This window comes from Vigna unguiculata, chromosome 11 (genome assembly GCF_037176805.1).
Source record: "Vigna unguiculata cultivar grain cowpea cultivar isolate G323 ecotype 2 chromosome 11, ASM3717680v1, whole genome shotgun sequence".
Taxonomy (NCBI): Eukaryota; Viridiplantae; Streptophyta; class Magnoliopsida; order Fabales; family Fabaceae; genus Vigna; species Vigna unguiculata.
In genome coordinates, this window is record NC_140802.1 from 33,849,236 (window position 1) to 33,863,985 (window position 14,750).

Genomic DNA, 14,750 nt, shown 5'->3' on the forward strand with positions numbered 1-14,750 from the left:
TCTTTTTATTTAAATAAATTTTATGAAATAAATAGTTTCAATATTTTCCTTTTTCCTTTGTGGCAGGTCAGTGTGTAGATACATTAACCCCATTTTTTATAGGACAAATCAAATATTTTTAACTCATTCTGAAATTATGGACCAGTCCAATTATTATTTTTTTATGGCTTGGACCTGAAAGGAGGGAACTGGTCCCTTTTGTCACACTAAATATAAGACTTTTTTCTTCTTGCACCCTAATTATTACTAACTGCACCTTATATTAAGAGACAAAGACGAAAATATCTTTCCCTTCTTCATGCCACCATTGTATCTACATCCTTCACTGTAGAGGAAGAAGAGAGAAAATAAAATAAAAAATCACTTCAAAATACATTATGCATTATGAAAAATTTGTTTCTAAAAAAATAATTTCATAAAAAACTCGTACGGAAAGGTATTGAATATGCTTCTGAAAGCTGATCGTTATTAAAAAGATCACTTCAAAAGACATGTTAAATGTTATGAATATATAATTTAAACTAAAAGTTATTATAAACTTTATAATTCAATAAATCAAATTTAAATAAAATGTGAAAGACCTATATTTTAACATTAACTTTTCATATTTTAAATACTTTTGTGTTAGTATAATACTAAATTGTTATTAATTATAATTAATATTACTCATAATCATATTGTATAACATTTTTAATACTACCACTACAAAAAAAAAAAAAAACTAAATTGCGGAGGTTTTAATTTTGTTTAGTGGGGTTTTTACCCTCCACAAAATATTTTGCAAGGGTTTTCCAAATCTCCACAAATAGAGTCTCCACAAGTTATTTGTGGAGGTTTTCTACAACCTCTGGTACCAAGTTTATATTGTGAAAGTTTTTTAATGGAGGGTTATAACCTCTCCTATTCATGACTATTATTTTGTGGAGGTTTAAAACCTCCTTTATTTCCATAAACCTATTTGATTCCAAAACTCCTGTTTTTCATTTTTGTTGTGGGGTTAATACCCTCCTCAATTTGAGGATTATAAAACCTGTTTCATTTATTTAATTTGTGAATTTGTTACTGTATTTTTCTTACATTATTCAAATCTCATAAAAACAATATTTTGTTTGTAATTAGAATTTCCTACTATACTTGACAATGTCACAATTTAAGCTACTTATATTTTTATATCAACAATATTTTTTTTTAAACTTCAATCAAATACTTCAACCAAATTGCTCAAATATATATCATTAGAACTTTTGATTATCAAAATCAACATATTAACATAAAAGCAATTTAAATTGAAACAATTACAACTTAATCCATACTTACTCAAAGTTCATAATACACTAAAATAGTTTCATCCTAAAAAACATCATCAATATCTTAAATGTTGCTACCGCTAGATGATCCTCTTGTACCCATAGAAGACTCAGGCTCATTTGCATCACTGTACTGAAATTATAAAAGATAAATATTAGCTGCAAGAAGGACGTCAACCTCAAATCATGAAATCAACATGCATTAATAATCTTTAATTATAATTTTTCATATTTTAAATATTTTTATTAATTGTATATTAACGAAATTTTAAAATAAATATTTATTAAAAATATATTAAATATTATTTTTAATAGTATGACAAATTATTATTTCAAATTCGTCAAATGAAAAGAAATTTTTTTAAAAAGTTATTCACAAAAATAAAGTTGGAGGGTCTTCTAGAGTGCCTAAACGTAGTTGACCATATATTTTCGCAGTCAAAGTTTCAAAAAAAAGAAAATGGAAGTTTCTTTGACTGTTCTGTTTCCTCTTCCACGTGACATCAGAACAAGAATTTCTTGTATTTCTTGCTTAAAAATACATATTCCCAATACGAGAAAAATACAAGTATTTACGTGTTAAAATGAAATTCAATTTTCATCATATTTATATTTAGTGATGGATTACATTTTTTATTATTTAGTTTTATAATTATCACTATAATCTATCATTGAATGTTTTTTCTTACCAAAAGCATGTTATATAATAATTTTGACTAAATTAAAACATATTACTTAGATGAAACATATAAAACAAATATAAATGAAAAGGAACCAAATACAGGGTTGAAAGAAAAAAAAATCAATCTAAAAATTAATGTAAAGATTGGACAAAACATTTTAATACATATTTACTTAAATGACTATAAATATTAAATGTTATTTATAACTGAAACCACTGTCCTTCATAAACCTGATTTGGTAAGACAAAATCATGATTTAATTGAAAACACTAACAATATAGTAATACTCTTTTTTCTTGGCATTTCTCGGTATAACAATAATAGTTGGATACCCAATATATAAGAAAATTAGTAAAACATAGTGTACACGTAAAGTTTTTTTTTTATTATTATTATTAAAGATAGTGCCTCAAAAAATTTTATTAAAATTTATCATTAAAAAATGTATATCAACACTAGGCTCAAAAATCTAAAAATGCTTTTTAGGTTATCATTTAACTAAAAATCCAAGAGAGCAATAAACTTTTTTTTTTAAATACTACTTAAAAACCATACTTTGTGGACACAATTTCTAGATGTGAAAGCCTTGTATATTATACATTAAAAACATTAAAGTCAATTATTCAACATAATTTAAATAGAATAGTTTAAATTTTAATAAGAAAGAAAAAGAAAAAGAAAAATCTTGGAATGTTCTTGACCTACAAACGCATAACATAAGAAACCAAGTCTCAGAATAAACAAAGTTTAATTCTTCACTCAGTTCTTTTCTTCCATCTCACAGATACCCTTTCTCTCTTTTCTTCTTTCTCTTTCTCTCTCTCTCACCTGAAACCATGGATATCTTCCACAATGATCATCAAGAACATGACCTCCCATATGTTCCAAACAGTGACGACTCAGACAACACCAGCAACGAAAACAAAAAAATACTCTACATATCCATGGTTTCCTTCACAGTTGTCTTGTTCCTCGTCTTCTCCCTCTACGTCTACGCGCGGTGCATGCTCACGCGCCGGTCCCGCCACCGTGCCTCCGTTCGCCAACTCACCCTTGCAGCCCTTCATGTCTCCGACATCAACGCTGCAAACCGTAGGATCGAACCTGCAAATACAGGGCTCGATCCTGGCATAGTAGCGTCGCTGCCAACCTTCACCGTGAAGGCAAAGGTTTTAAGAGATGGTGGTGGTGATAATAATAACAGTGGCGGTGGTGATGCTTCATCGGTAATGGAGTGTGTTGTGTGCTTGAATGCCCTAGAAGGTGAAGAAAAAGTGAAGCTGCTACCCAACTGTAACCACTTTTTTCATGTTAGTTGTATTGACATGTGGCTTGGTTCTCACTCTACGTGTCCTCTTTGTCGAGCCGAGGTGAAACCTCGGATCCAACCACATGGTCGTGAAGATCCTGTTAGTCTTGTTCTTGATGATGCACCACCTCCTGTGGTTGATGATGGTGAATCTTTCAAAGGTAATGGTTCGATTTCACGGTTGAGCTCTTTTAGAAGGATGCTTAGCAGGGAAAGATCTTCCAGAAGAGTTCAACCGAATGGCCATGATGAGGATGGTGGTGTTGATCATGATTTGGAGAGACAATGAGTTTATTATGGTAGGTTGTGTTCATAATCTGGTGTTCTTAGTTTTCTCGTCAGTGATGCACATACAGAAGGAGAAATATACCAATGTTTGTTCTGGTTTTTAAATTGGAGGTGTCTTTTTTTATATTGATCTTCAATTGAAATTCGAATTCCATGTTTTTGTGAAGTATACAGTTAAAAGTTTGTATGAAATATCAACACCAACACAGGTTAATAAGATGAACTCGTTGCAGTTGCAGAACATCAGAAAAACACTTTAGAAAAGGTTCTGAGTATTTTGTTTTAGTTAATTTACTTTTTACGCGTTATTAGTTAAAGTTGAAGAGATTTGGTGTGAATCACACCAACTTGTAGATAGTAGACCATGTAAGCTTCTTTTGGCTTTTGGTTTTTGTCAGTGAGTGGTTAATTAATTAATTTCTTTTGGGAAATTGATCAAGATTCCGAATTATTAACTTTGATATTATGAGAATCAAAGCATTGATTATTGTTTTGCCTAAAATGTCTCAACACATGACCACTTACGAACTTGTAACAGTCATTTCCACGCAACTTGCTACTACCAAACTCCCCATATCTCTTTTATCACATGTAAACATGACTTTGTTTGCTTAGATGTTGAAATAAATATTATAATAAAATATATTTATTTCTCCAAACCTTATAACATGTTCACACAGGTTGACCACTATTTAGGTAGAATTTTCTCAAAGAAAACCATAGTCAGATTTTTCAGGATTGAATGTCTTAACGAATACTATGTCATGCATCACATGGTCATACAAAACTGGCATCATCATATATGAATTTGAAGAATTAATTTGCAGAAGTCAAGGAAGGACCACCTCATGCATAGCAATCTTTGTTAGTTTCCTCTGTTTTTCTTCATTACAGTTTCCAGTTTTGTCTCACATTTCCTCTTCTCTTCTTATCTCTACTGTAATTACGTATGCTTTTATTCAACTTTGCCGCACAAAAGTAATATTGGCAATCTTCCCATAATTTGAACATGTCTACAATAAAGCATTACCAAAACTCAAAAACTAGGCACAAAACAGGTACATTCATTCTGATCTAGGTTGCCATAACATAACACAAAATTTGATATATATCCTAAGATGTCTAACCTGTGCAATGCGAAGAAGCAAAACTTTCTCTTTTTGGCAATTCCCTATCAAATCAAGGGCTATTTTCAGTTTCCACCTCCTATGATCCAAAAACAGAAACCATAAACATCAAAGGCCATAACCACCACCCCCAAGAAACTTTCCTGCACCCACTCAAATCTTCACTTGGTCCCAATCCAACAGAAGATGAAGGTGCCGACCCAGAAAAACTCACATTGCTCCCTACCATACTGCATCACCGAGAAGAATGTCTCAAGACAGGATCCAACTCACTTTCAAGAATATAGTAACAAATTTGGAAAGGAAAATCAAAACTAATCAATATTATGTTTATATATAACAAAATGAATGTGTTGAAATCTGCATTCAGGGGATTTCCTCGTTCATTCATTTGGTAAATGAGATCAAACTTAAAATATGCATTTCAAATGCAAACCTTTCTACCTCCAGCCAACGGTTTCAGTTTAGCAATGCATAAACGTATATGAATTTTCAATCACCAAAATCAAAACTTTCTTTATTTGCCAAACTCCTCAACTCAAAAACCTTCCCAGTAAATAAAACAAGGTTCATGATAAAAATAAAATAAAATCTAAGCTCAATTTACCCGGAGTGGAACTTGCAGTTGCCAAAACCTGAAAAAAAAAAACAAAACGAGAAAGAATGAGCCTTCTGCTTAAAAAACAAACCGAATCTGAAGACACTATTATCAATGTTCCATATTGAGAAAGGGGTTTTTCACTGACTAGGGTTCAGGGAAGTGACGGCAGCGTTGTTGTTGAAGTTGCAGCTATCGTCGGTCATGCCGTGTTTGAGAAAATAGTCGTTGAATGCAAACGACGCCGTATTCTGCACGCTGCTGGGGTCGTAGCAGGGCCCACCACTCTGGATTGGGCCGCAGTCCGCGCCACCGGCACCGCAGGCCCAGTCGAGCGCGGCCTGCAGCGACGCGTCCTCCGCGTTGTTCTTCGCCACACACCAGAGCTCCTGCGGCGGAGCGCCGCCGTTGGCGGCGGCGATGAGCGGCGAGAGACCCAGAAGGAGGAAGAGCGCAAGAACAAGGCTTTTTGAGGTGGACATTGTGGGAGAGTGGCTGGAAAGTGAAGGAGATGAGGGAAGTGAAATGGGTTGGGTTTGGATTTGGGTTAATGTGTGGAATTTAAGAGTGTGAAGAGAAGAAGAAGAAGAATAAGATGGAAGATGGTGGAGTTATTGGGATGTTGGAAATGTGACCGTTTTTGTGTTTGAAGAGGGAAACTGAAGAGACAGAGAAGGAATGAATGAGAGAAAGGAACGTGTTTTGGAGTTGCAACAGTGACTGTCTTGTACATCTGGATCTTTGTCTGCTTGCATTCTCTTTTCTTCATTTATTTTGTTACTAAAATCAGTACAACGTTCACATGTGCTAATATTTTATTTACACTTATATATATAATTCTTATAGAATAAATTAACTTTAATTTAAATAAATCTTACTTTTGTAATCTTTTATGTTTTAGTGTTTTCATCTTATGGTGGATGAAGTTTTAAAACATTTAAAACAGATTTAGTTCTATGATGAATTTTATTGAGCATCCAATAAATTATATTTCTCAACTTATTTGATAAACTATAAAATTTTAGTTTAATTTATTGGCTTCTCAATTTACTTTTTTATTTTTGGTTATATAATAACTTACAATCTGCAAAGATTATAATAAACTTTATATTTATCATTCTTCACCATTCTAGATCATGTGTAATTTACAAAATTATGAAACTCATTTAAGTCTCCCTTAAAATATTCATTTTGCTCATTTTAACATAAAACCATTTAACAAAATTGATTGTGTTCTTATCCACAAGAAACTCTAGGATAACCGTAAAATATCACGCTAAAATTAAAACTTAATGTACCAAATGTAAAATGTGAAATCAGGACAGCAAATTAGTATGAAAAAATAGTGAATAAAAAAAAATCATGAATGTAATATTTCACTTTGTTATAGTTTTTTCTGGCCTAAACATCCTATATAATAATTAATAATCATGCTTTCAACATTTTCTTAACTCATTTTTCTGACTTAATAGTATAAATCAAGTCATATATTGTATAAAACCTGTTTTGGTTATTGTCTCAATATACATAATTTCTTTTCTTTGAAACGCATGGATGAGAAAAAAAAAAGGCTCTCCTGGTGAACAATATAATACTAGCATTACATGTAAAAATGTTTTAACCTAATATTGATATTTTTTAATTTTTCGGTTGCATTGTAATGTTTCTTCATTTTTATATTTTCTTTCCTTCCGGCATCTTCCTTTTTACATGTCAAAACTAAATGAATATGAAAATGAACATGAACCAATAAAAAAAAATAATAGATATGAAACTACTCACCCTCGGTATTAAAACGGTTTACATATATATATATATATATATATATATATATATATATATATATATATATATATACATACTAGTGTAAACACAGGCGCTATCGCGCCTGTGTGTACGCATTTTTTGAATTATATTAATAATTGATGATATTGTAATGTTATTAATTTAATAAACAAAATAAAAGTATATTTATAAAAAATAAAATAAAATGTACGGAGAAAATAAGAGAAAAATAATTGTTGATGAATAGTAAGAGAAAAAAAGAAAAAGGAGATAAGTAAATAATTTTATAAAAACTTGTAAAAGTAACCGTTAATTTTTAAAAATTTAATAAATAATTAAATTATAAAGGGTAAAGTTGGAATTATGAAATGTGGACACAAAAGAGGGAATCCCCTTTATATATAGTTATAGATATATATATATATATATATATATATTAGTTTCTCTTCTTTCAAAAATATGTAGATAAAAATGTCAATTTAACTCACCCTAGGCTTGATCCACATGGGTTTAGGCAAAAAAAGAAAATTCACAAGGCCAAAAAATCTCACATTGAAAAGTTCACAAAATTTATGTAGGTCAGGTAAGTCTATGAGCTTTTATTTTTAAAACATAAAAATATTTTTTTTAAATATATTATTAAATTTTCGATTTAGGTCGGTCTGTCTTGACCTTCAGTCAAATCGTTCATTTGGCTCGAGCTGGCCTGTCTTGACCTTTGATCTAGATTAGCCTGTATCGACCTTTGGCCTAAGAGACTCGGCTCGATCTTTGACTCAGACTAGTATCGTTTTAAAGAGTTAATTAAAGTATTTTAGTGGGGTCAAATCCACTTTAGCCCTAACTTTAACCCACTTGAGAAGGGGCTTAGAGGGTTGAGACTCTTTTTGACCCCTTCATTTGGGTTAGGACTGACCCATGGGTCAATAGCCAAATTGACATATCTATATGTTGTAACATCACATTTAATAGTTTTAAACTACTAAACAAAATATTATATAATGATAAAACAAAATAGATAGTGAAGACGAATATAAGAATATTAATACAGTTACCCCATATTAATGGAAGAGAAGATAAAGAGGTAGAAAAAAAAACTTTTCCTGAAGGAGTTCTATCTCTTGCATCTCCTCTTAATAAACATGAGAGTGGATGTCGCGAAAAACTATAGAAGGAGGTCAAATGAGATTTGTAAAATTGTTAGAGGATGTCTAACAAAATGTAAGGTCATAATAACTTATTAATAATGTTTTATTTTTTAGTTATACGTATTTCATGATTAATTATGAATAACATATTGACTTGTTGTTTAGTGGAAGTCGTATACTAGCGAAACTCACAAGGAAGTTTTGTTTTCCAAGATTGTCATGACATATTGATTATTGATATTATTACTAAAGATCACTCTAGTCATGAGTTGAGATGTGAGTTTAACCAACGGTTTCTATGGGCATCTACCATTCATATAATGAGGTTGATCCATATGTACTTCCTACTCATGGTCATGTTATCATAAAAGGTAGTTGTGCTATCGAGGGCTTAGAAAAGGAGGAAATACACAAAGATATGTGCCATTAATGTAGGTTGTTTGTTGGATAAGTTTTTCCTCATTTAGTGATCATTAGAAGAGTGTAACCAAGAGGCTCAACCATGCACACCCTATCCATGCATGATGATTTCACTATAGTGATGGTCAAAGAAGTTAGAAGTGCCACTACTCCAATTGTAATGCCCACAATGGAGGTTACATTAGTGGGAGAGACCCTTGGAACACTCATTGCATAACCTACACCAAATTAAGAAAATTTCAAAAATCAATCTAGTATATTTGGTATATATCTTTTTATCTATATATTTGTCTTATTTAGATTGTCATATCACAATATTTGTTATTATGTTTTACAAGATCCCAGGAAGAGACCAAAAGTCCCAATTTTGTTTGTTTTTAGTTCTGAGCCTCAATCACAAATACACTAAAATGTTAATACAATTTAGAAGTTGGTCATGATTTCACATTATTTGTTTCAGACATCTTGTGTCATTCCTTGGGATACAACAATTTTAATGTCGACAATGATAATAGAACATTGTATATAAATATCAATGATGTTTTTGAAATCACCTAAGGTAATTAGATGCTTAAAATTATAATCCAATTATGAATTATGTGAGTACACTTTAAATCTCTAAACATTATTTATTCAATTTATGTTTCATGAGATCGACTATTGTTGCATATATTTGTGTTAATAATGTAGATATATAAATCAATTAATTGTCAACAGGAGGAATGTTGAAATCTATGGTTTCCATGAGCCTCAATCTATGCAAAAGTTTGTAAAAAAAAAAATGGAATGTCAAACTTACGTTCTATGGTGGATTCAACAATCTTGAAATTAATATTACATGGTGCCTTTTATTAATTCGTAATTATAACTCACTACCTTTATATGTTGCATAATTAAAGTAACATTACTAATTTATTTAATTATTTTAGGCTTCATTAACGATTGATGCTTATTTGTCCCACCAACAATATTGTCATGTGGTTTTATTCATTACATTGAAAATCACGGAAAAATATGAAACTTGTGAAACTTGTAGTATAAGTGTATGTTTTAATTACAAAATAATATCTAATTATAATTCGTATAATAGTAAATTATTAATGCCTTTTTTAGTGTCATTAATATGTATGCAATCCACTTCGTTGTTTCATAATCTACGTTGGATTTATTTTAAGGTATTTAGTTTTTCATTCAAACTATTAAAATCATGTTTTTTTAGTTTTTCAATAAATTAACTTCGTTGAATTTCATATATTAGTACAATAGACAATAAGGAAATTTTGAGTGTGGCTATAATATAGTGCATTGGATGTGGATCATAATTCATTTTAGTGTTGTTGAATCCTACGAGTAAATATTAACACATCTAAATATTATTAGAAAACCAATTAGAGGTTTCATATATGTTATTATGAAGACCAATATTATTTTATATTTGAACTTTTATAGATGATGAGTCATTGGGCACAAACATAATTAAAGAAATTCATCATGAATGAGCAAAGGACTTTTCACAAATTAAACTTATGCTTATTATGATTTATGGCTATCTGTGGTTCTTAGACATTGTCTTTCAAGATAGCTAGTTTAGTTTTTATTAATAACTATGGTTACTTATATTTTAATGCTTACATTAAAGTGTTGATATACTTTATTTTTGGACAAGTTTTTTTTTTATTTGTAAGTTTGGGTAATGCAAAAGTTTATTTTCTTTGTAATCTAGTATGTTCATGATTTACATTTATAGGTTGGGAAAGGAACAAATGTAATCAAATTGTTTACAAAAAAATAACACAACATATTACATTGAAACTTAACAATGTAATATTGTCAATTTCACTCTAGCTAAAATATAAATTGATGTAAAAGAGGGAACATTTTCTCAACCAATATAATGTGTCTTTCAAAATAACTTTACAATCCATTTATATATTAGTCAATATTTAAACTGTTGCTATATATATATATATATATATATATATATATATATATATATATATATATATATATATATATTACATTAGTTTGACAATAAATGAAAAATTTGTCTCATTTTTTACACCAGTAATATCTTCATCAATTATGAGGCCCACTTTATGTGTCTTAAGTTAATGGGCCTAACTCTAGTGAGTAAAGGCCCAAGCTAGCCACTTGTTTTCCCAAGACTCTTCCATCTGCCCAGTTACTTCCTTTCTTATCTCCTTTCTCCAAAATAGTTCATCCCTCTTCTCCCCCTACTAAAGCAGAACTTGAGTTAGGGCACTTGCAAGTTTCCCTTTGAGATTATTGCACGTTCTCTTCCAAGCTAACTAAACGCTCCCCCTTCGCGTAAGTATAGCTCTAAACCCCTATCCTTTCATTTCTTTTTTGTTTGGTAGCTATGGTTCCACGTGAGTCTCAGTTATGGTCTCATTTTCGCGTAAGTATGTCTTGCTTGTTTTTTCTCAAAATTGTGTTTAAAATGTTGATTGATGCTTTGATTGTATGAAAATGAGTTGTGTTTGGTTTGGACTGGATTCTGGTCTTTTGCATGTGCGAACAGGTGATGAGCTTATTAATCTCGCCCAAGCGAGTAGCTCTCACCTAAGTGAGAGTAGCAGGAAACTTACCCAGGTTTCTGCTTGAGTTGTCGCTCAGGTGATGAGCTCTAGTTTGAGCGAGAGTGATCTCGCCCAAGTAGGGAGGTCTCGCTTAAGTGAGAACTTACAAAACCTCACAGTGCTCCATGTTTGCAATCTCTCCCAGGCGAGAGCTTTTAGCATGAGTGAGAGGCTCATGTTGCTTGAGTGAGAGCTCTTTAGCCTGAGCGAGATTGACAACATAATTGTTTTAATTGCTTGGTTGCTTCCATGATTGATTGATTTACTCCTTAAAGCATAAAGTATGATACCATGTATGTTTTATGCGATGTAATGAGACTAGAATTGATGTGCTTGGTATGAAGTGAAACATGACTTGGTTGGTTGGTTGTGCATTGACATGAAATTATGATGTTTTAAGATAACATGTGGATTTGGTTTGAGAAATATAGATATAGTATGAGCTAGACGTAATTCCATGAGACTTTTGGCGAGATTTCACAGTGGTGTTGTAGTGTATATAATCAGATAAGGATTCAAGAAAGGTTACATCCTGAAACTCTAAAGAATCAATCAGACTCACATAGAGTAGACTGATTCAAGTGGTGAGAGTAGTAGGAGGTCCTAGTCTTTGGCAGGATAATAGCCCTAAATGATTATGGACTAACCTTGTGCATGGTAGGGTGAAACCCATTGGCAATGGCTCTGTAAAGCGGTAGAGGCCACCACAAGTGCAAGCATCCAATGAATCTGATCTTTTTATATTTATCCGGATAATTGAGTCAGAGGGTCTTTATTGTTTGCCATCACATGCCTTGTGTGCTTACTGAAAATGTTGGTTTAAAATATGCTTGTTTAAATATATGATGAAGAATTTTTTTTTATCTCTAACTTACCCTCTCTTGTTGTGTTTGTTCCTTGTTTAGTTTTCCTATTTGTGATGATCACAAATACTTGGTGTGAGCAGATGTGGAGGTGATCGCGATGTCGGTGGAGACGTAGTTGTTTAGTCTAGATTTTTTAGTGTTATAACTTTCTGAGCACCCTGTTGGAACTATTCTACTTTAAATTCCTTGCTCTGTGAGCAATCTTTTGCTAAATTGTTGTTGTTTTAGTTCTGTTATTGGCATTGTCTTATGCCTTTGGTATTACTTCTAGTATATTATGAATAACTATGATGTTTGAGTCTTTTATACTTTATGACTCGTGCTTTAATTATTTATAATTATGTTATGCTTTATTTATTAAAATTTTTCTATTAAATTGGGATGTCACATCAATAACCAAATTAATGTGAAAACTTATAAATAACCAATATAACATTTTTTTTATAGTAGTGCAAAGGAAATAAGGATCACCTACAAAAGATAAAAATTTTCAATAAAAGAATAACAATTACTTTTTTTCACAAACTTTGTTATTTGTATTACACTCAAAATTGTGTTTGCATATGATACTTACTCCTAAGTCCTTGAAATTTGTAACCAACAAAGAAAGTTATATAATTAAGCTACATTTGGTAATGATGACTTATCCTTTTTCAAACAAGATTGTTTATCCTCAAAGGTAAAAAAATATAAGAAATTTATATATATATATATATATATATATATATATATATATATATTATAACAAAAATCCCTATATTTTTATTCACTTTAATAAAAATTTTCTTTTTAACTCTTTAACTTTGTTCTTAGTTAAAATATTATTAAAAGCTTTGACTTGACCATATTTCTATTTACCACTATTTCTTAACTTAATATATGTTGTTAATAAATTTTAAAAGCTAATATATTTCTTTGCAAAAATTATAAGAAGAAAAAAAAAAAGATAAAAAGACTTATACATAAATAGTAGTTATATATTATAAAGTTATAAATACTGATTTGGTACCCCAACTTATTTGGGAAAATTCAATTTGGTACCCGAACTTTAGGAATGTTCAATTTGATATCCAAACTTTTTAAACGGGTTTATTTTAGTACCTTCCGTTAAATAGTAGATAACGACGTTTGGCTTCTGTTGAGGTGGCACTGTGCTGGGGATACGTGGCAGAAACAATGGTTCAGATAAAATGAGTTGGAATTCCCCTTTATTTGTAAACTTTAAGTGCCCTATTTTGTGGAGAGTGCCCTAATAGGTGGTTTTCTCTTCTTCTGATTTTTCTATACATTGAAGAAATGTTAAGGGCTCAATCATTTTCCTCTTGCTCTCATAATTCATGGTTGATGCGAAATCAAAGCTTGTCCTGTACTAGTGGTGGCTGTAGAGGGTTGGGTGAAGCACCTACATGCAATTGCGGAGTGGAAACTGTGTTGAGAATGGCTAGAACTATCAAGAATGGTGGGAGACAATTTTGGAGAACGGCTGAAGCTTTTTCTTCCCAGCTTCGCCCTCTCCAACGAACGGAAGGAAATCTTTGTCCTTCTTCTCCGATCACCGAACGCAAATCAACCACTGAACCCTAATTCCCAAATTTAGCTTCTGCCCTAATTTTCCGTTCTGCAAATTTTTCGATTTCACATCCCTAATGTTTTCCTCAAATCGAGAAGAACGCTTTTGTAAAATTTTTTACTTCACAAATTATTTACTTCGAATTTTTTTTACCATAAAAACCATGTGCCCAACCATGTTTTTGCCACGTATGCCATGCATAGTGTTACCTCAACAGAAGCCAAGCAACGTTATGTAGTGTTTAACGGAAGGTACCAAAATAAACCCGTTTAAAAAGTTTGGGTACCAAATTAAAAATTCCTAAAGTTCGGGTACCAAATTGAACTTTCTCAAAAAGTTGGGATACCAAATCTGTATTTATACCTATTATAAACGATCATTTATATTATTATATTATATAATTTTTAACATTTTTATTAGTTTTATTATTACTCTTTCCAAATCTTGTGTTTTTATTGTAACATCCCATTTAATAGTTTTTACACTACTAAATAAAACATTATATTATGATCAAACAAAACAGATGGTAGGAATAAACTATTATGGAGTGCTAGTATAGTCATCCAAACTAACCGTATAAGTCACTGGCCATATGCACAACCTATACTGGAAAGAGATAACTAATACATCCCAAAAACTTTAATACAAGGCATGAGCTAGATCTACTACTGAATATCCCAAGCCATGGATCAGCTCCTGTCCAAGAGGGGAGCGTCTTCATTTGGTTCTTTCTCTGCTCACACCAATTATAAGGTGATCATTGCAAAGGAGAAAACATACAAATGGGACAACATAGACAAGAAGGGTAGGCTAACTTAAATAAGAGGAATCATGCAGTTCAAATTATGAATATCAGTCAATTATGTTCATAATCATTATAATTACTTAAATGCATCACAACATAGCACAAATACATGACTCTAGACTGAATATCCGGATTATGTAAGCGACATTGGATCTCTTGGTGGCATGCACCTGTGACGGTCCCCAAACTTTGCAGAGTTTGGGCGCAAGGGGTTATCACTCGACCACTCCCAAGGTAAGTCCCC

The 14,750-nt window shown here is 31.5% G+C and overlaps 1 protein-coding gene and 1 pseudogene across 1 annotated transcript; one reads left to right on the forward strand and one right to left on the reverse strand.

The window, feature by feature from the left end:
• The first annotated feature begins 2,680 nt into the window (after positions 1–2,680).
• LOC114168550 (RING-H2 finger protein ATL40 pseudogene) lies at positions 2,681–3,779 on the forward strand (annotated as a pseudogene).
• Positions 3,780–4,522: 743 nt separating this feature from the next.
• On the reverse strand, positions 4,523–6,035 carry LOC114168551 (PLASMODESMATA CALLOSE-BINDING PROTEIN 5-like). Its single transcript, XM_028053425.2, has 3 exons — positions 5,461–6,035; positions 5,322–5,349; positions 4,523–4,944 (listed from the first exon to the last, which is right to left on the reverse strand). The coding sequence occupies exons 1-3, from the start codon at positions 5,792–5,794 to the stop codon at positions 4,794–4,796; spliced, it is 513 nt and encodes a 170-aa protein (XP_027909226.2). The 5' UTR covers positions 5,795–6,035; the 3' UTR covers positions 4,523–4,793.
• Between the last annotated feature and the right edge of the window lie 8,715 nt (positions 6,036–14,750).

Excerpts from the sequence above, each read along its gene's own strand:
- LOC114168551 (XM_028053425.2), bottom strand. The coding sequence starts at position 5,794 with ATGTCCACCTCAAAAAGCCTTGTTCTTGCGCTCTTCCTCCTTCTGGGT. Across the intron at positions 5,350-5,460 it reads CGTCACTTCCCTGAACCCTA|GTTTTGGCAACTGCAAGTTC; the intron begins GTCAGTGAAAAA and ends TTTTTTTTTCAG. Across the intron at positions 4,945-5,321 it reads AACTGCAAGTTCCACTCCGG|TATGGTAGGGAGCAATGTGA; the intron begins GTAAATTGAGCT and ends TCGGTGATGCAG.